Genomic DNA, 21,916 nt, shown 5'->3' with positions numbered 1-21,916 from the left:
CATCATATTGTGGTTTAGATACCACCTACCAGGCTATTAAAAACAAAACATTAACAGTTAATAGAATGTTGTAGTTTAGCTACTTGTAACTAAGAGAGCTCTTATGTGTTCTTTCTTATGCCTGTCTTCCTAATTTATCTAGATTTCTTCTAACATTAGTCTTGGCTACTGTATCATGGTACCAGAATTTCAAAACTGGTTTTGAAAACAGTCAGAAGAGCCAAAATAGTATGGAAACTCACTTTAAAAACAATAAGGTCTGTAATAAATTGATAATTGAATACAGAGGTAGGAGCATGTTTTTCCCATTCTGCCCTGTAAACTATAATTAGGTGAAGAGATTCAATCAAGCACATTCTGAATAATACTACCATTTAGAAATTATTTGAGTAAGTACATCCATACTGTAGTAATGACCTTTTTTTAATAGAATGAGTTTCACAGCATATGTAAAAACAGAAGCTTATATAAATGTGTTTCATTCTGCTTATGCCATTTCCATTTGCTTTAATACTGACTTGCTTCCCCCACCGCACCCAAGATGTTAGTATTCCCTATTTTTCAGCAAACATTACTTTTCCCATGAGGGTTTTATGTTTTGCTTAATGCAACAGTTCCGCCTTTTTGCCCCTGTCTTTGAATTTAAGTACGGTACCAAAAGCAGCCTACAATTTGGTGAAGTGGAAGCACTTAACCTGTTAGGAGCTTTCTGGATACCTACAGTTAGGTATCATACAATATGTAGGGCCTACATAGTGACAGATTTGAGTCTTCCACATGTGCAAATGCTTCATGGAGGTACAAATAGTAGGAACAATTTGGTTTGGTTCATATTTTAATGTGAACCTACCTAACTCACTCTTACTGAAACAATATGTGAACTGAAACACAACTGATCCTTTGAAATTCACATTTGCATAATTTTTGTGGTGCAGTTGTCAGACTAAGAAAAATGTGTACATAAATGCACCTACTAGTGTGAAGTGTGAACAAAAATGCATATATTATTGTAAGTAACATCGCAAAGTGTAAAAGACATCAAACTCAGCTGTCAATAAATAATTCCACTTTAATGGCAAAGTAATAATTTAGACAGATACAGTGTGCACACTTGCAAAAAATATATGCAAGCTGGTTTACAAGCTAGAAGAACAACAAATCAATAGAAAATACATCATCCAGTTAAGTCTGATGACACCAAATACTTATTATTAGGGCTTTACAAAGACTACAAAACTTTTCAGATGATTTATCTCACTGTTTCTGTCTATTTACATGATATGTTACATCAAAAATGTACAAAATATAAAATGTATACAGACAAATGTTTCACAAACATTTTAAAGTTGTAAACTAGGTGGACTCATTGAGATGTATTGCAGGGGAATTTGTATTATGTGGTACATACATACAGGTATTTTGTGTGTGTGTGCGCGCGTCAAAATGGCAGGAATTCATGGGTTTGCTTATATGTTGTTTCAGACCACATATATCATAAAGAGCAGTTGTTGTTTTAGTCATCTGCCAGAGAGTGGCATGTCATTTAACAATATGAGAAAGTAATCCTAGGATTGGTGCCTGATTTCAGACTACATTCTTTGTGCATAATATCAGAGTTTTATTTATTAGGGCAATAGCACCATGCAGGGAACCTGTAGCTTCAGTGCTGCAGCAAGGAAAACTACATTGATTTCCTTGACTTTGTTTTATAAAGTAGATGGGCCACAGGAATTTGTAGCACCAGTTACATGTCCTGAAGATACTCACTGGCTAGCTGGATCTGGAAAGCAACCACTAGCATCCTATTGCAGTGAACGTGATGTGCTCAGAGCTGGCAATTTCAGGACTGCGGCTCTAAGTATACAAGTGCATGTCTACACAATGCCATAGCCCTTGTATTACTTTTGTTTATTTGAATCGGCATATCCAATTACTCTAATCAGTTTTCATTCAAACTGGTGTAGTCTGCCAGGATATACAACATTTTTGTATTTGCCTAAGATGTATTGGCTTTTATAATGTAGTTTGAAACATGCTCACTCTAGCATGGATAGCTCCTGCATAGTCATAACAATTCTAAATACAGGACAAACACACCATTGTTTTTAAATATATATATATATATATATATATATATTAAAAACCTCCAGATTGTATGGTTTGGACTCTGGATATTTTTATTTTATTTTATTTTATTTTTTGCAACATACAGGTAATCTCAGTAAATGAAACATCTCTTAACACCAACAAGATAAAATACAGTTTCTTATTTTTGTTGTTGCTGTCACTGTTGTTTGCTTTCATTTGTGCAAGGCTTTTTTTTAATATTACAAGACCCTCCCAGTAGACTGTGCAAAACCAACCCCCCTCCCCCTTTACAGTATAAACTTTTCTCTCAACCACAGTGGACAATCACTGTGTCATAATGCTGAATTTCTTCATGTACAACAATTGCAATCAAAACAGCATGCTTCAAACTAGGGCGGGGGGGGGGGGGGGAAGAGGAAGGGAAAAGAATAAAGAAATATTTGTGCTCATGCTGCACCAAGTGCTCCCAGCTCTGCTGGATAAGATTTTCCCCAAAACACCTCTCTTTTTATTAAGCTCTTTTTCATAGAACCAAATGGACTTAAGCCAACTGTCTCAGGTTTTGCTATTAATAATTGTTTATTATTAAGAGTGGCTTCTGGGTCACTTGAATATTTTAGATGGTAATCTATGGTATTCACACAAGATAAAAAATACTATATATATATATATATATAATCTATCTATATATCTATATCAATAGATCATTCTTCTAGCCACTTCGTTAAAAAACATGATATACAGAGATGAGGCTACTGTGTTCACTGATGCTCTCTCTCGTTAGTAAATGAAGAAAGAAAACAGTGTAAATAATCAATGGTTTAACAAATTAAACCAACTGTAAAATTGTTCTAGAAATCGGTTTTAAGGCAGTGAGACAGCACCATAGGAAATGTTCTCTTCCCCACCCCACCCCCACTGAAAAGGCTCGAAACATACGAAGCCCTAAGAAAGCCTTTACTCAGTGTCAGATAAGAATTGGTAAAAAAAACAAAAAAAAACCTTGTTAAGAGGTGGGCAGGTGTTTAAAAAATACCCTCGCGGCTAAAAACAAGTTGTATATAAAACAGATGATTTGTACAGGAAAACAACAACAACCCAGAAACCTTGGTGGACCACATCACTGCAAACTTGGCAGCTTAGCATCAAATTGGCACTTTTCCAGCATATATCACAGTAGCGTTTTCCTGGCAATTGCACAAAACTGTTTTGTGCTTTTATGGAGTTTGCTTTCTGTATTTTCTTTTTCTTTCTCCAACTCATTTTGGAATGGGCAGCAGTGTACAATTCAAACACTACCATTGTGTCTCGTAATGAGCGCCACAGGGCACCGGCAGAGGTTAGAGGACCAGGATCGCGAAGACCACTAACACAGCACATCGTAGTAAATTGAAGTGTAAAAAAAACTAAACACTTGCATTGTAAACTTTTGAGACAGGAAGAAAGACAGAAAGAAACAACCCCAAGGAGATTCCAGTTTGGCTAACACATGTGCAATCTGCTTAGTTGTCCCCCCTCCCCCTCCCATTAAAAGGCCCTTTCCAGTTGATTGATGGAGTCTCACTCAGCTCCACTGATACTGAAATCTCTTGAAAATAAACTAATTCAAGCTTTCCATTTTGATTTGCTTTCCTGACTTTCTAGAGATAAGTCGACCGCCTATATATGACACAGCACTCACGCTCTCTCTCTCGGGCCACCCTGGCACGCGCTGCTTCGGCACTGCAGCAGTTCAAGTCAGGACAGTTTAACCAGCATCCTATATAACCAGGCCCGTTCCTCTCTAGAGAGTTGACTCAAGCGAGGGGTCCAGTATATCATCGTGGTGACTAGCAGTATCGCTGTCGCAGCTCTGTGCGCTGGAGTAGCTGGCTGCTTCTTTCAGCCTCATTAGCATGTTCATCTGAGGAAGACACAAGGAAATGCTGGTGTCATTGCTGTTAAGAAGCGAAGGCAACAGTGGCTTTGCTTTCAAGCCTTTGAGCGGGCAACAGGGACAGGTGATGGGTGCAGCACTTTGAAAAATCAGTGCTGGCTGAGATGGCTTCTCCAGGGCAAACTTTTGAATCCCTCTTCTTCTTTTTAAAGTCTCCACAGGCCAGGGAGCAATGGAAACTTTGGAAAGAATGGAAAGCTGCAGGAATTCAAAGGTGTTTAAAGGACAGGGAGCTCTTGATCTGAGCCACGATCCTGAATCCATTTTCCCAACGCCAAGGTAAGAATAGACTAGGCTTTTGGTGTAAGAATACACTGTGGGGATAAAAAGGAATGCAATCGCTTTTGCATACACAGTCACACCATCTTAGAGAAGGAGGGGAGGTGGGGACTGAAGTGGAGTGGACTTAAGCCAGCTGCTGAATACAAGAGCACCATCTGCTGCCCAGGAGCCGACCTTGGCAACAGAAAATAGCATGCCGCAGCTGCGAGGCTGGTTTCCAGAGGAGCCTTTAAGCACATCTTACTTAACATCAAGAGCCCCGGAGAGCTGTAAGATGCTCAGTGCCTAAAATTACTGTAATTATAGTTGGTATTTAGAAAGCGTCCCTCTCGCCATGTTGCTCAGGGAATTGATCTTACACCACCAGCATTTTTAAATGGTGCATTATTTGAAATGAAGTGCTTTGGTTTCTCTGAGCAAAGAAAAGTAGGCTATGTGCTTTTTCTTGCCCCAGTACCTTCTTCTCAGATTTATTTGGGTCTTATTAGCTTTACAGTGGCCACAACCATATAGTACCCCCCTGCAGGGTATATAGGTTGCTAGCCACAAATGTTTGGGTTGAATAATGTTGTGCACCTTGTTTATATATGCTAACATTTTGATTGTGTTTGTGGGGGGGGGAAGGTTGGTGGTGGAATTTTGGTAGTGGTTGTTTTGTTTTATATTGCTTTGCTACTGATTTTTTCAGTTCCTTAAAAAAATAGAAATGGTTCACAATTATTAAAAATAAATATGAAATAAAATAATACCACTAAAGTAGTGTAAGGGAGGATCCAGCCTTTTAAATCAAGCTACTTCTCAGGATCTCTCCCCACTACACCTCTAATATTCACCTGGATTTATGTGGCTTCCCCCCTTTATTTCTTTTTCACTCTTAAATTGTGATGGGATATTAGGATAGGTCAAAATGTTTGCAATTGGCATAGAAATAGACTGATATCCTGAGATGATAACTCCTTGATGTGAAGCTTAGAAGAATAGTTACATTCAGGCACAAGTCCTGTATAATCTGATTAGATCCTTTTAATGACAGTATATGGTGAATAAAAGGTAAAGGTATAGGACCTCTGACAGTTAAGTCCAGTTGCGAACGACTCTGGGGTTGTGGCGCTCATCTCGCTTTACTGGCCGAGGGAGCCTACGTTTGTTCGCAGGCAGTTTTTCCGGTTCATGTGGCCAGCATGACTAAGCCATTTCTGGCAAAACCAGAAGAGTGCACGGAAATGCCATTTACCTTCCCGCCAGAGTGGTACCTATTTATCTACTTGCACTTTGGCGTGCTTTTGAACTGCTAGGTTGGCAGGAGCTGGGACAGAACAACGGGAGCTCACCCTGTTGTGGGGATTCGAACCGTCGACCTTCCGTTCGACAAGCCTTAGGCTCAGTGGTTTAGACCACAGCACCACCTGTGTCCCTTATATGTTGAATAGACACCAATATTATCTTGGGTACACTATATGGAGGCAGATGACAATTTAAAGCAACCATATAGTAACCTAAGACTATTTGTAGGAAAAGTACGGTATATATATGCATGAGCAATGCTCCTTTTTTTCCCCTAGAAAAAGAAGTGCTGGAACTCAGCATGAACATCTCCCTTGTTCTCTTATGGCAATGGCGCCCACTGGAGTTCCAGCTGAAAAAAAAACCTTGTGCATGAGGATTTCCTACTCATCATTCTGGCCAAGCTACTTGGGGAGTAATGGTGATTTTTAAACCTCAAGTATAATAAAAGATCAGGAAGCTGGGTCAACACAAAACAAGTGAGTCAAGAAAAGAAGAGAGAGTACAAAGTTACCATATTTTTCGCTCCATAACATACACTTTTCCCCTCCTAAAATGTGCTGCATGTTATGGAGCAAAGACGGGTGGCGGCGGCAGGAGAAGAAAAAGCATCTCTTTCTCCTCGGAAGCTGCAAATGTGGAGCGCGCTGGCAGTGGCTTCCGAGGAGTGAAAGCTGCTCGTTCCTCTCTCCCCCACCGCCGCCAGCACGCTCCACTTTTGCGGACGGTGGTGGCAGTCCCTGGAGAGCCGGCAGTGGCATCAGTGCACTCCTCCTGGGCTCTGATGCTGCCGTCGGCTCTCCCAAGAATGGGGGGCAACGGGCTTGTGTCCTTGGAGAGCCGGCAGCGGCATCAGCGCATTCCTTTAGGGGCACTGATACTGCCGCCGGCTCTCCCAAAAACGGGGGGCAGATGGGCTTGTCCCTGGAGAGCCAGCAGCGGCATCACCGCACTCCTTTCGGCACTCTGATGCTGCCGCCAGCTCTCCCAAGAGTGGGGGGCAGACGGGCTTGCCCCTGGAGAGCCGGCAGCGGCATCACCGCACTCCTTTCGGGGCTCTGATGCTGCCGTCGGCTCTCCCAAGAAAGGGGGGCAGATGGGCTTGCCCCTGCCAGAGCCGGCAGCACTGGAGGGATGCTGCTCGTTCTTCCCCACCAACCCTGTTTGCGAAAACAAGCCTGCTTTCATGAATGGGGTTGGTGGGGAGCAACCACCAGCATCTCCTCTGCCTCCCCCTGCTTCCCCCACATTCAGCGAGAAGTGGGGGGGGGGAGCGGAGGGATGCTGCTCATTCTTCCCTGCCAACCCCCACTGCCTCCTTCACCCCCCCCTCCCAGCCTTTTAGAGGAGGAAAACCAGGAAAAAAATTGTTCTTGTTTCCCTCCTCTAAAAAACTAGGTGCGTGTTATGTTCCGGTGCATGTTATGGTCCGAAAAATACGGTAGCTGAAAGCAAGGAATTATGGGGATAAAGGAAAGAGCAGAGACAGCAGAGTACGGAAAAAAGGAGTCAAAAAAGGAGTGAGCTGAAAAACAGTCTAGGAAGTGCAACGTGGTGCTTAATTGGAGAGTTGTGAGACTTAAGCAGAATTTGATTATAAATAGCTAACCACCTTTTTGACTTGTACTTGCTGAAAAAGAAAAACATGTCTACATGTCCACCTACTTGTGCAAAGCAAAACTGAATGCTTAACTGAATTTCTGGTTTCTCTTCTCTCCCCTCCAGCCCCTAAATATGCTCTGGAGGTTCCCTTAATCCTCTGGAACAGTTTTTGGTGGTTTATGAGGGGGCTACAGGGGAATGGAGAGGAAGGATAAACCCTGCTGTGTGAGTAGATGGCCTCTCCCACTATGTTGGCTCTCACCAATAATAATAGCATAGTAATAATAATCATTTTACCAAAGGGTCTCCTTCTGAATCTGTCTGTGGAATGTGCTTTGAAGTGGTTCCTTCTTTGGCAGATGCATAACCTTCATAACCAACATCTTCAGGTCTCAACTGAAGCAATGATGACCAATCATGCTGCAGTGAACTCCATGGACAAGTATCTGCTATCCACTTTGAAGGATCTTCCCAAGGTGCCCGTTTGCCATACATCTAAGTGTCCATTGCAAAATAGAAAAACAAATGGGTTGCTTAATTTCAGTAGGAGAATGTTCAGCATGGTAGTGCAAGACCTTTTGCCCCAAATTTGATGCTTGACAACAAAATGGGATGAGGTTCATTAACCCTCCCTTTTGTATTTTCAGGTGATAGAAACTCCATCTCACTGGGGCTGGCAGGCATTTTTTTTTCTCCCCAGAATGATGGCATGTAGGGTGGGGGGAGTGAATGGCAGCTTCCAGTGGATACTGTCATTTCTCCCCATCTTAATGACATTATGCCACGACACAGTGCTCTTCTAGCCTTTTCAGGGGAAGAAAAATGGCAGCTGGCAGTAGTGAAGAATCCCAGTGAGTTTCATGCCTCCATAACCTCAAAATTCCTCCCAACCCAAAATGCATCCATATTTTTTGGCCGATATATAGATACAGTCAAAAGGGAAGCACTTTGGTGTAGGGCAGGGGGTCACAGGCTTAAATTCCCACGTCCCACAGTCCCTATCCTGATCAGCTCCACTTTTGTTTTAAATACAACACAACAACACTTGGCACAATGCATAGCTTGGCCACATATTTTCTAAGCCTGAAATTCTCAGTGCCATGAAGACGACATTTTACTGTCCTTGGATGGTTGTAGATGCTGCTCCTATTCTTTCTTGAAAGGACTTTCCAAAAAATCAGTGTAATATTTAAACAATTCAAGTTGCTTCAGTTGTGGCTTATTGACAGGCCAGTGTTTTTGTAATTAAATGAAAAAGATGGAAGTACCGGTAGTTAATATTTTGGATGAGTGCTAGTTGCCAATATAACTAGATCACTTTTTGTGATTATTATGCCATAAACAAGAGTTTATAAACCCAAGGTTCAGTCTGAGAATGAAATAATGTGTGCTTCAAAATTTCCCATTGCCAGAACCACCACCTCTCTCCCAGGCAAAAGCCATTCAGGCAATAAACCACTAAATACATAAAAGCAATTTTGTCTCTTTCTCCCTCTTCCTCTTTCTTAATTAAGCACAAAGGATTGTTAAAATAAAGCTCTAAATTTAGAAAGAATTCATTCTCCTCCAGATATATAGTATGCAGCAAGAGGATGAAAATGGGCACAAAAAGCTGGTGCAGATATATTTCAGTGTCCCTTTGTCACAGATCAGCCAGAAGTGTCTTGTAAAAAAAAAGTAAAATTATCCCTCGGGAAATGCATATGCTTTTTACAATTTTGCCATCTGTTTAAAGTCTTACCTGAAGTCCTTCTCTCACAGCTTCCATAATATATGGTACCAAGGAATAATTCCAGAGGTCTGTGAACCACACTCTGGAAGCATCAACATCTATAGGGCAAGGCAGAAAAAGGCGAGGACCTAAGATAGGAATTATTTTTTGTTAGAAAACATGAACTCAGCAAGCTGTTTAAAGCAGACAGGGGGGATATTATGGCCCTCCTGATGTTATTGGACTACAGCTCCCATTATCCCTGACCACTGCCCATGCTGGAAGGAGTTGATAGGAGTCCAATCACACATGGTCGGTGGCAGATTTCCCATCCCTGAAGTTAACATTCCACATTCACGATGGAATTCAAACAATTCTTCAAAACATAGAGTGGCATTTTCCTGCATTTAGCTTGCTACTTGTACATAAGATATGACAACATGTTTTGTAAAAGAAAAAAGAAGAGGAAGAAGAAGAAAAGGGCAATATCTGGCATTATTTTGGAAGTTTGCAACATAGCAAATATGAGCTCTGTTTTTTATTAGAATCAAACTGCTTCATAGGTTCTATATTGTGTTTGTTTATGTTGGGAGAAATGACACAATACTGTACTCATTTCTTCTGAAAGCAAGGCATGCTGTTACATAAATATGCTGAACTTATTTCACTTGCTTGTCTATGTTGCAGCAGCTGCCAGCTGCTACATGGCAAATGTCAAAGTAAATTGTCGCCAATTGGGAATGCTTATAGAGAAAAGATGAATTTTAAAAATCTCTCTCTTTTAAAAATGTAAAATTATGTTGTCTGTCTTAGTCTTATCTGTCCCCAGTGCCTCTCTTAATGTCATTGGCTGCCATGCTCTGATGTCACAGAGGGCCAACAGTGGCAGATGGATCATGACTTAGTGTATTTGACATCATAGAGGGACAATAAAGCATAGTTTAGTGCTAAGGAAAACTGAGTTATTATTACAATGCTTTAGTAAGTTGCTTGTAGGCTAGGACAGCCCCAGGGATGTTCTGACCAGAAATTCAACTGCACTAGCTAAGCTTTCACTTGAAGCACCTTCCACCATTTTTGTTGTTATTGCTCTGGCTTAAAAAGAAGAGGGGGGAAACCCCTCCCACACATCATATTTAAAGCTAAGATAAGGAAACCCCTCCCCATTTATTTATTTATTTTAAAAGAAAGACATTCACAAGTCACATTTACCCACCCACCCAGTGGTGGAGCTTCATGCTCCAGCACCAGGGGGCAGAGAGCAGGCGGCGGTGGGGCTGGCGCACGCCCTGGGGGCATGGCACGCCACCCACAGGGCCATGGTGGCACCCCACCGGGATCACGCTGTTGGGGGCAGTGCGCTCCCCCCGCACTCCTCTTCCTTCGCCAGTGCACCCACCCCACTTTCATGGCGGATGAATGGGCCTGAGAAAATGGGGTTGGGTTACATCTCAGTTCTAAAAACAACCACAGATCATGTTGGTGTAACAACAGTCTTGTGAATTTGTTCACAATGTCCTCTTGCTCCACTCTCTTGGCTGATATTCCTGTTTTAATTTGTGAAAGAAATCTACAGCTGTGCACTAGTACTGTGCTATTGAAAGTCAGAAAACAAGTGGAAATATGTTAAGGGGGGGGAGTTAGAAAGAAGAAACCTTTTGAAAAATGGACAAGCAGGAAAAGGACAAAGGAAGAAAAAACTCAACTAGCAAACTGCAGTTGTGTAGCATGAGTGAGCAATTACATGTCCTTTTCATTTTAGTAGGTTTTTTTAAAAAACTATAACCAAGTTTGCCAACCCAAGCTCCAGCTCAATCCACTCCTAGATGCTTTGCTTGAGCACAAAAGGTCAGCTGCCAATTAATTTGACATCAGTGAAGCAGACTCACGGTAAGCCTGTAAGTTTAGATAAGCCTCAAGATCCCGTTTTTTGTCCCATAATTTGCATTATTAATTGAAGAGAGGCCTCACCGATGGTTACATCAGAAGAACTGTGCGTTTCTAAGAAGCTGTTCAGGTGATGCCATGTCTTCGGAATCCAGTCGATTATTTTGATGAGGTCATTATTGCGTGCGCTCCTCTCTATTTCTGTCTCAATCAGTTTCCTTCTCAGATACCTGGATAAGAACCCTTTGACAGGCTCCATGTGGTTGGCACACAGCACCCACCTATGCAGGCAAAGAATCAGTTAAAGAACGGACTCACATTACAGGAACTCTGGGCAATCCACTAAAATGGATAGATAGTGCCTCTTCACATACTGCATAATTAAGCTACAAACAATATTATTATCAGCCGATGTGATAGGCACAAGCTTAAATGGCTAAGAAGAAAATAGGAAACGATTACGTGGAAGATTTGGGCTTCAGTCCTCTAGGAGACCTGACAGCATCCTCTGTGTTCAGAGATAGTGTATCTCTGACTACCAGATGCTAGGAATTATCAACAGGGGATGGCGAGCCCTTCTTGAGCTTGCCTGTGGCACTCAGTTGGCCACTGTCTGTAAACAAGCTGCTGAGCTACAGGAGTGTGATTCTTAAATTTCTTCCCCATAACTCATAGATTTTCTTCAATATCAGGCCCTAAGTTCAGTGAGAAAGGTAAAAAATTGATGAAATCTCTGTCTATTTATCTATCCACAAAAAATTTTCCCCAACCCTACAAAGGTGACCTTTTTGGCATCAGTATCCCAAACTATTTGGACAGAGCGCACAGCAGTTTTACCACCTAGGTGCCTTGTAAATGTGGTGAAAAGACATGGTCTCCTTTCACATATTACTAAACGCCACTTGGCATTTAACTTTCGTTTTATTTTAGGACTACCTGGAAACACATCTACGTGGTGGCTTTCTGATGTATCCACATCAGAAAGAACAGACCTATTACAACACCAACACACACACACAAAATATATATATATAAGCATTTTTAAACACAATTTTTTACCTGAAGTTTTGATGCAGTTCAAGGTTAGGTGAAGATGAAACTCCCTGGTTCATAGTTCCAATAATATAGGGACTACAGAAATAAACAGAGCTGCCAATTAATTTAACACATTTACATCTTGTCATTTATTTGTTTTTAAATGTTAGGCGGAATTGGGGAAAAAAGCCCAACATAAAATCACCATCAAATTCAGGAAATCTATGTTTTTGCAACATGAAAATAAAAACCAAAAGGCTACACTAAAATCATTGTTTATTTCCCTCCCTGATTTGTATTAGGTTTTATTATGATACCTATTGCTACATTAGTTATTGTTATGTTTTGGGTTTTCTTGTTATTGGCCTTTATCATTTTTAAAAAACAAAAACATGGGGTATATATGTAATAAGTTAGTAAAAATCAAAACATGGCCAAAAATGAATACAATGTTTTGACCTGACATCTGCTGGTCTGTCTCCCAAATCCTACCTACCCTGTCTACCTGTCTGTCAGTGTCACAAAGAAACCAGTTCTCTCTCTGGTTGTCACTCCCTAACTATCAAAGGCGGGGCAGCTAGAGAAAGGCCTCTGAAGATCTAATGACCAAGAATGTTCATCTTTAATGTCCTCTTCCTTCTATATGTTAATTTGCATTGCATAAAGGAATAGTGTGTGTGTCAGAGCTGAGCAACCATTACTCAGCTGAGCTTATTTGTACCATACACTGTAATGTCAACTTTTTCTCACCTGCCACTCTACTGCTTTATCAGGCGTTACCTTCACTTCTGTCATCTCTCTAAAATGTGTGGGTAATGGCCCTGGGACACACCTGCAGATAGCAGGACCTGATCAGTTTCGTTTCATTCTAGGCTAGCAGGGCTTGGATTCTATACTGTAGAAGAACATGTTAACTAGACTCATAAACAAGCATAGCTTGTCACTGTTGCCAAGATTTTAGAGACAAGCTATGCTTGTTCATATGGATTTCCAGGGTGCAGTTACTTATATGAAATCATATGAAGTGTTTATTTGAAGTGACAGCAATTTATAACAGCCATATCTATGATAGCAGAATATTAAGCTTACACTGCTATTGAGAATACAGGTTCTTATTTAATTGTGGTGTGACATGCAAAAATAAATGCTTTAAAGCAGGCATCCCCAAACTTCAGTCCTCCAGATGTTTTGGACTACAATTTCCATCTTCCCTGACCACTGGTCCTGTTAGCTAGGGATCATGGGAGTTGTAGGCCAAAACATCTGGAGGGCTGCAGTTTGGGGATGCCTGATTTAAAGCTTTTTGGATTAAAACTCCTGTCAGCTCTAGCCAGCAACCTGTACCACACCAATGACTTACACTCAGTATATTCAAAACAAGGTAAAGAGCAAACCTACCATTTGTTATATTTACAGTTGAGGAAACCATTGAAGATGTCACTCAAAGAACCAACATGATGGAGGTTGTCAAGAATTATTACCACAGGAAGGTCAGCACTACTGTTATCAGCACTGCATTGTTCAGCCAAATTTGCAAGGTATTGTTGGACATCCTTAAAGAAAAGAAGGAAGAACCCAGTAAAATAGAAGATGCTCAACTAACACCCTCGCAGTTGCAAAGCTTCCACTAAAACTAAAAAGGTAAAGGGACCCCTGACCATTAGGTCCAGTCGTGACCGACTCTGGGGTTGCACGCTAATTGCTGCTTAAACCATTTTTGACAATGTCAGCCTGAGGTACTTGCTCTGAGCATTCTTTTCTTTTTTTCCCCTTTTTTAAAAATTGGTTTTCAGTAACAGGATCCTAGTTACCGTAAGTGGCAAGTCTAATCATCTGAACGACAAGGGGAAGCCTTATAAGACGTATCACGCCTAAGGTAGTTGGTTTCTATTTGCTTGCCCCACCCCAACCTCTGTTCATTCAAAAGAAGGCATGAAAGGAGCTTCATGCAGGGTTTCTGAGTGGAAGTACCCACCCCCCGCCGCATAGAGTTGCATTTGTGTAGAACCCCCTTTTACATCCTTTGCTGGGGCGGATTCCAATTTCACCTTCCATAATACAACTGAATGGGCAATGGAATTACTCATTCACTTCCTAGGTAAGATGGAAGAATTTCCTCAATCAAAGTACGGTAATTCGTTTTCTCTAAAAAGCTGCAGCTTGTGAATTAGGTGGGGCATCAAATATACAATGTACGAGTGTGTTGGTTAAGTTTTTGAAGGCAAAGTTTTTTTATGTACACCAACACTGGCACAATCTTTGTAACATGACAGAAAGCATGAAAATGGTGGGATGATAAGGTTGATATTGCAAGTTTCTGACTGTCATTTTTGCTCCACTGTGAATACTGAAAAATTCCATATTCTGAATGGTTTTGAATAAATGTTGTTGTTTTTTAAAAGAAAAAAAAACAGAGATTGGAGATTTAACTTTGAATATGCTAACTGATGCTGATAAGCACCTGGATTTATTTGTTAAGTATTTGCAATCACAAGTGGCTACTGTATTTAGACTACGCTGGGAAATCCTAAATAAAAGGAAACATCAGCAATTACATAAGTCCATAGCATGTAATGAAACATCTGCAGTTTCTTAAAAATTGTACATTTGATAAGCTGTTGGTTCTTTTTAATGTCTTACCTTGCTTGATTTGTGATCTACATTAAAAGTAGCAATGGCATCTTCCATTTTTTTCCTGCCAGACTTCGTTATCACATATTCCGCAAGCCTGTTGGCTAAATAGGTCTTCCCAGTGCCACTAGGTCCTGACAGGATAATTCTGTGGTGCTCCATCAGTAAGTTAAAGTACCGTTGGCTAATTGGTTTAGGAATTAATGTATCAAATACAAAGCTGTCCAAACTATTTTCTTCTACTCCTGGAAATTAGATAGAGGGGAGAAGAAAGGGTGGGGGGGGGTGAGGAGAGGAAATCTATTTTTCTCTGTCTCGTTGTTTTTGGCAAAACATGGAATTATTTAAGAGAAGGCACTTTTAATACTTGTTTCCTCTTCTAGTTTTTGAAATGTTGACAGCAGGTAAATGCCCTTAATACAAACCTTTCTTCCAGCATCTGAAAAGCACTTGAAGTGCACAGACCTTTCCTTGGGGCCAAAAAAAGATTAAACAGTGACTTCACCACATGACTCAATGATTGGTAGCAATGCAATCAAAGCAAATGTGAAGCGAAAACTCATTGAGGCAGTGATGTATATCTGAAATGTTTGAGGCATTTAAAAGAAAAAGGTCAAAGCGACAGCAGCAAGGGTTAGCAGGAGAGAGATATCACACCAAATGACACAAAGTCTTTTTGAAGACCCTGAAAATAGAATGCCCCATGGCTATATGGAATATTTGAAGTCCCTGTCTGAAGTGATTGATTTGGAATTCTAACCGTTCATTGTTATATTAAAGTCCTCTTCTGTACTGGTTTTAGATGCAAAGCAAAGCAAGTCAACATCAGTCTAGGGTGGCCAAGTGTTAAGGGTGCAAGAGTTCTTGAAGCTTGAAAGCTTGAATCTAACCCATCTCAAAACTACACAACTGCATCCTCTCCACTCGTCACTAAATTATTCTCTATATACCCCCCCCCCCCGGTATTATCACATTTACTCAGGATGTGGTAGGCTGGGCTCATATGGGGTGAGGGAATTACATATTTAAAAGAAAGATGGCTGCTGCCACATAACTCCCTTGGATGGAAAAGGACTTTAACATGTACTGTACATATTAACTATAAAAACACCAGATGGCTTGATGCAGATTTTGAATACGATAAATATTGTTACATGCCACCCCAATCTCTGAAATTCCAGGGGTTTCAGGTGCTTATCCCCCATTCGTGTTTCCTTTTGGGAATCAGACATAGCAAATATTGTGGGTGTCTTTATGATATATGGTTTGTTTACACATCTATACAACCCGAGCCTATGATGGATGGGTTCACAGTACTGTATTAACACCCCAAAAGGATATTGCTTCTTCCATAGCTTCAGCCTTCAATTCAAATGGAAACCGAACATTGCTCTCTGACCCTCTGCTTTTTCCTCTAGTCTCCAGACCACAAAGCAGCAAATTCTGCCCTAAAAACTCAGGCTCTGTCCTTCTAAATGAGCGTTGGAGGAGGGGTCCCACCCATTTGTCATCTGGCACAGAGCACCTTTCTTTTGTTCTTTTAACAGCCCATCACCTAGGCTGGCCTGGCTATTCCAGCAATTAAAGCTGTGGTGGATACAGGAATTAGAAGGAGGACCGGGTATTTAGCCTAATACCCCCGCCGCCCCCCAAAACCCCATCATAACAATATTTATGGACAGCTACCAAAAAGAGGTCCTGCTTGCTTTAAAGGTAAAGGGACCCCTGACCATTAGGTCCAGTCGTGACCAACTCTGGGGTTGCGGCACTCATCTCATGTTATTGGCCTGGGGAGCCGACTTATAGCTTCCAGGTCATGTGGCCAGCATGACAAAGCCACTTTTGTCAAACCAGAGCAGCACACAGAAACGCTGTTTACCTTCCTGCTGTAGTGGTACCTATTTATCTACTTGCACTTTGAGGTGCTTTCGAACTGCTAGGTTGGCAGGAGCTGGGACCGAGCAACAGGAGCTCACCCCGTCGTGGAGATTCGAACTGCCAACCTTCTGATCGGCAAGCCCTAGGCTCTGTGGTTTAACCCACAGCACCACCCGCGTCCCTTCCTGCTTGCTTTAGGGATCCCATAAATTCAGAAGCTCATTTTGCATGGTTAACTTTACTTATAGCTGTAAATTTAGTAACACAACTGGGATTCTACCCAAGAGCATGTATGTGTTTGTAAGATAAAGGAATTATACTGTGCTAAAAAGAAGTTTCAAGGAGGAAAGCACATGCAGAGGAAAGGAATAAAATATAGTGTAATTTTACCTTTAAGGTTCACAGTGATTATATTATTATCTCCAACCAGATACCCACAAGGTAGCAATTCAGGCACTTCTTGGCTTTGGGATCGAATGACATCACCTATACAATAACTAGCAATACAGTCTGAACCTAAACCAAGGCTAGTAGCTGGATCCACTCGGAAAACATATTCCTGAAATGAGAAAAGACAAAATACATATGCAGCAGCCATTATATGTGACACAAGGATAGAAGAATTAAATGCACCCACTTGTTTAAATGTCACACTCATTTCCATCATTTACAGATAAAGAACACTCACTATGCTTTAGGTGTAAATGTCAGAAAGCATTTTTTATATATATTTCCCACTGGGGCTCATACAATCTTCAGACATTCTGACATTTACCATAACATAAAATATATGAAATACAGAGCAGCTCATGAAGCAATGAATAAAAGGGAATCAGATTAAAGAAGGGGCTTAACAATACTTTAAACAAGAGAAGAGCTGAACTGGGCATTTGGCTGCACATTAAGTATACAAGTTGGCACATTGCCTATCTTGCTTCCAAGAGAATGTGTGGTTTGCATGCTGATGCTCATCCAAACATACATTCCAGCTTAGCAACTGCTTTTCTGAGATCATCAGAATTTTAGATAAAATGGTGCTAGCCATTATATGAACAATAAGTTTCAATGGATGAAGGAAATTTTGAATATGTATGTAGTGCAGACATACCCTGAGAAAGAATTTCATGACATCTTAAAAAACATCATGAAAGAACACAGGTTCGATTTCTACTAGTTTCTCCCCTATTGATGTGTAGATACTTAAAGGCAAACATTTTGTTTCTGTGTACATTGACCTCAATATATATGTACAGTATATCACAATTCTGATAGCATCAAGACACAGAGCATCCTAAGCAGAAAACACCCTATCTGCAAAATGATTCTTACAAACTTGGATGTTGTAAAACTAATCAATATTTCTGGTCTAAGGAGTGACAAATTCAAATTTTACACTGGCTGTATAGCAGAACAATTAATTTGGCAACAGATCTTCACACTGCCAATGACTCTGAGGAATCATCAGATAAGGATATCCTTGGCCCAGAAATGAGGCCTTCACAGCAGCTGCATTTGTTTCTGGTTGGCTCCAGACAGTCCTCTCCATCTTCCCCAGGGCAACACAAACAGAGGAGATGGAGATCCAGGCAGGAAGTTTAGAGCCACCAATAGAGTGGCTGGTTAGCTGCGCATGAGGCTGTGTGAAAAGTGCGTGGAAACAGCTGCTCAGACCAAGCCTGACATGAGAGCCAGGAATGGGTGTGACACAGCCAGCTCCTATATAAGCTCCCAATCTGAGCTGCTCCATCGCTGAAGCATCTGCTCCTACCAAAGCTCCAGCCGTCCTGGCCTGGGGAACTGGGGAGCAGAGCCATAGCTAGGTGATCTTGTGCCCATGGCAGAACCATCCAGATTGTGCCCCCTAGATGGACAAATTAGCTCTTCTTTCTGCCTCTCCTCCAACCCCCCTTCCAATTCATCCTCTTTTAAAAACCATTTCTTATGAGGCAAAAATCAATATTTATGGACATATTTTAGCCGATTTTGCTCTGACCCCCCATTGCCTGCACCCCTGGTGGGGGCCCACCAAACCACTCCCTAGCTACAGCTCTGCTGTGGAGTTAGACTAAAAGTGCTACTTCAGTCATCTGGCTGACCATAAACACTGCAAAATGTGAGGCCCCAAGGGGACCTGTATTGAATGGGTTGGAGTGGGGTTGTAGAGCAAACATGAGGAGGCTTAGTTTGGTCAGAATCAAGTATACACTTCCAGTAATGCTAAATACATCACTTGGTAAATGAGCCACTATAGCCACTAGAAGGCCGTGAAAATTTGTGTCCCGGGCTTTTTAGACTCGTCCAGCCATGTACTATCTGAAACCAAAGGGGCACATTGGTTGCCAGATGTGAAATATATTAGCATTATTTTCAGCTCTCCTACCCCACTATGGCATTCTGTTTCCTTCACAGTGGGAGAAGTAAAAAAAAAGCCAAAAAAAGCCTCTACCTTCCTAAAAGAACCAATTCACTGCATACAAAAGCCCTCCTTTCCCTGCCCCTGATCTATTTGTTGTGGCAAAGCTGTGAGTAAGAAGAAAATTAAACATCAGGCAAACATTACAAAACCTAGCCTAGGCTCATCTTTCTGAACTGACTCAAAAATGTCCTACCTTAAAGAGCCGTCTGATTACACCATCTAATACATCCCATTTTGTTTTACCACTGACTCCAATGGATCCTATCAAATATGCCTGCAGTTTTTGCTCCTATAAAGAGAAGAGGCATTCAGGAGAGAGATGTGGAAGAACTTACACAGGTATTATTTTGTAAGACTTACTGAATATTTTTTCCACAGAAGAAGACATTATCCTCCTTTGAGATATGCCACAGTTATCACAACAAAAACTGATGCAAACCCAATACTAATTAAGATATTAATTAAGATATACAGCTGTGCATGCAGATATTTCTGGAAATTAGTTCAGTGATGTGCCAACCTTTTATTTCATCTAATGCAATATTTAAGGTTGAAATGGGAAACCTTCTGTGGCAAATTTGTGGGGACTACTAACATATAGCCTACAGTAGGCCTATTCATTGAGAAGAAGCTTTAAGGATAGGCAGGTAACTACATTTCCTACATAACAAAAGCATGCTGTGACATATATAGACCCAAACTTCTATGAAAGGCAGCAGAGCAATTTGCTGTTCATCATCAATTAGAGGCACTGCCAGGATGACACAAATATAGGTACAAGGTGTGATAAATTAAAAGGGCTGTTGAACTCTTAATTGAATATACTACTGGGTAGTACAGCCTTTGTAACAGCAGAAACATAAGGACAATTATGATGATGAACACAGCAATAAAACCTGGAAGTCAAAGTACCTTGGATCGACCATAGCCCTTGTTTATTGTGACTATAATTTTAACGTTCTGGCCTTCTTTATGGAGAATTCCATCTGTAACATCTTCAAGTAAAATATCTAGCAAGCAAGAAACAAATAAAAATGCCCTTTTAAAATTTACTTAGCTTGGCAAAAGAGACCCATTTGATTTTATTTGTAATTCTAAAGTGCACATTTAAAAAAAAAATATAAGCCCAGTATATATTCCAACTGCCACTTCTCCTTTAATCTTTTGGCAAAAGCAATGCATAATGTTTCGGGATTGATACACTACTGCCCAATCGGGGTTACACTAAAATCCTTTATATCAGAATTATTTTCATGTGGGGCAGCAATCACTTCTCCAAAAGGAAAGACCAAAATAAAAGGCTTGAAAATAAACCAAGATGTTCCCTTTCTGGACAATGGGTGTGACACTTTAGACTTCTCTCTGAGCTGCTTCCCTAAATCTGAGTCATTGCTTAAATCAGGCAGAGGTGGGAGCAGGTAAGTTTCTCACAAAACAAATGCCTTGTATCCTGGGTTCTATAAGGGCCAGGGGTTTGCTTTTTATACTTCAGAACATCTATGCTTTTTAAGATAGAAAAACAGGAGGTGCCTGTTCCCTTCCATTCTCTGAATCTAGGGTTTTCCTGCAAGTATGAAACTCCAATGCATCATCTGCGACTTCAAATAAGAGACTATTTGGGGGGTTGAATCCAAGGTCACCTGCCAAAGATTCTGAAGCCTTGGAGTCAACCTTGGACTGCTGCTGCCCTTTAAAGTCTCAGACATGGCAGAAAACAACTACGGTATTGGTAGACGAACCTACAGGGCTAGTGAAGGTGACAAGCCTTCATTTTAACATTTGCAGAACTGAACAATAAAACACCAAAACACAATTACAAATACCGGCAAATGTAAATATGTATACTAAGTACACTGTACATCCTTTTCCTAGGCACCTTTTTTTTTATATACTCCATTTAAATACCACCTTTCTGCCAAGGCACTCAAGGTGGTTTTAAAAACAAGTGGTAGAGAATATTCTCAAGCTGTCGATCCAGGAGCAGATTACACTGTCTCCCAGAACTCATTATCTCCCACCTGGGTGTTACCATATTAGCCCAGCACACTGGTAGTGTGGGAGAGGGAGTTTATGGGTTTGTGTTTTGTTCTTGTTCTTATCATACATTTTGTGTTTCTATTTTGTATTTTTATGTTATCAACCACCCTGAGATCTTCAGATGAAGGGTGGTGTACAAATTTAACAAAACAAATAAATAAATAGTTAACTAGATTTCTCTACAGTTCGACAAGAACATGCAAGCAAAATGATCTGGTAGGGCCAATTAAAACAATAGCAACATGTATTTACCTGATGTCACTGAATCAGTGATGTTCAAGTTATTCAGAGAGAGACCTAAAGATTGTCGTGAAGAGGAGGACGATGTGCTGCTTGAGGACTCTGAGCATGGCCGGCCTGGCTTTGCAGTGTTTCCAGTCTCTGCCTTCAAGCGATCATTTTCTGCTTTCAATATCTCAATCTCATTCTAGCATTTAAAACACAAGAAATCAACATTTTAAGGTGAGGAACGGGCATTTAATACCGCTGGGTGCATTATGGATATGCATAATTTGTTAGCTAGAAAACTACTGCAATGCAGCACTTTCCACTGGAACTTTAAGTTGTTGTCATCTTTGGAACATGCCACAAAATTGTTGTGTGCACTATAAAATTTTACCTAATTCCATGGCAAATAGACAAGATAAAAATCAGACCCCGAAAACTCAAGTTAGGCTGCATCTAGGTGACAGTTTCAATGAACACATATGCACTTGTACTTCACATTTGCGCTGGACCTATATTCCAGAGGTCTCCTGGCTGTCAGAGTCTATTAATACTGCAGTAAATGTAAGACCAGCATCAGCAGTGTAGCATGGCTGGCCAGAATAGTGCTACAATGACACAAAATCAAGTTCAACATATTGCAGACAAATGCTTCGTCAGCTTTCTGCACGCCGGAAGATAAGTGTTGATTCATACCTGCTCATTTAAAATCATGGCATATCATATTTTGCTACCACACACACACACACACACACACACACACACTGGAACATTGAAATTAACTATTTCTAGATCTCTGTGATGTATGTTTTAGAATTCTATTCCTACTACTACATGGGCAATTTCACAATACAGTGGTACCTTGGGTTAGACACCTTAGGTTACAGACTCCACTAACCCAGAA

At 40.9% G+C, this 21,916-nt stretch overlaps 1 protein-coding gene across 8 annotated transcripts in view; it reads right to left on the bottom strand.

Annotated features, from left to right (window-relative positions):
- Nucleotides 1–221: 221 nt before the first annotated feature.
- The window catches only part of NAV3 (neuron navigator 3), a 463,204-nt gene continuing 441,509 nt past the window's right edge, over nt 222–21,916 (bottom strand). For 6 of the 8 annotated variants that reach the window (XM_035127685.2, XM_035127687.2, XM_060279675.1 and 3 more), the window contains 11 exons: nt 21,040–21,214; nt 19,663–19,760; nt 18,944–19,039; nt 16,725–16,893; nt 14,466–14,701; nt 13,224–13,378; nt 11,850–11,921; nt 10,875–11,071; nt 8,934–9,052; nt 7,490–7,687; nt 222–3,991 (listed from right to left, as the gene is read on the bottom strand). In XM_035127685.2, coding sequence (XP_034983576.2) covers nt 3,872–3,991; nt 7,490–7,687; nt 8,934–9,052; nt 10,875–11,071; nt 11,850–11,921; nt 13,224–13,378; nt 14,466–14,701; nt 16,725–16,893; nt 18,944–19,039; nt 19,663–19,760; nt 21,040–21,214 — 1,635 coding nt within the window. In that variant the 3' untranslated portion in view covers nt 222–3,871. The remainder of the gene's footprint in view (nt 3,992–7,489; nt 7,688–8,933; nt 9,053–10,874; nt 11,072–11,849; nt 11,922–13,223; nt 13,379–14,465; nt 14,702–16,724; nt 16,894–18,943; nt 19,040–19,662; nt 19,761–21,039; nt 21,215–21,916) is intronic. The other 2 variants (XM_035127692.2, XM_060279677.1) reach the window with 1 other exon arrangement.

Source organism: Zootoca vivipara, chromosome 10, assembly GCF_963506605.1.
Source record: "Zootoca vivipara chromosome 10, rZooViv1.1, whole genome shotgun sequence".
In the NCBI taxonomy this organism is placed as follows: domain Eukaryota; kingdom Metazoa; phylum Chordata; class Lepidosauria; order Squamata; family Lacertidae; genus Zootoca; species Zootoca vivipara.
Note: the sequence above shows the minus strand (reverse complement) of the source record. Positions and strands in the feature narration are given on the sequence as shown.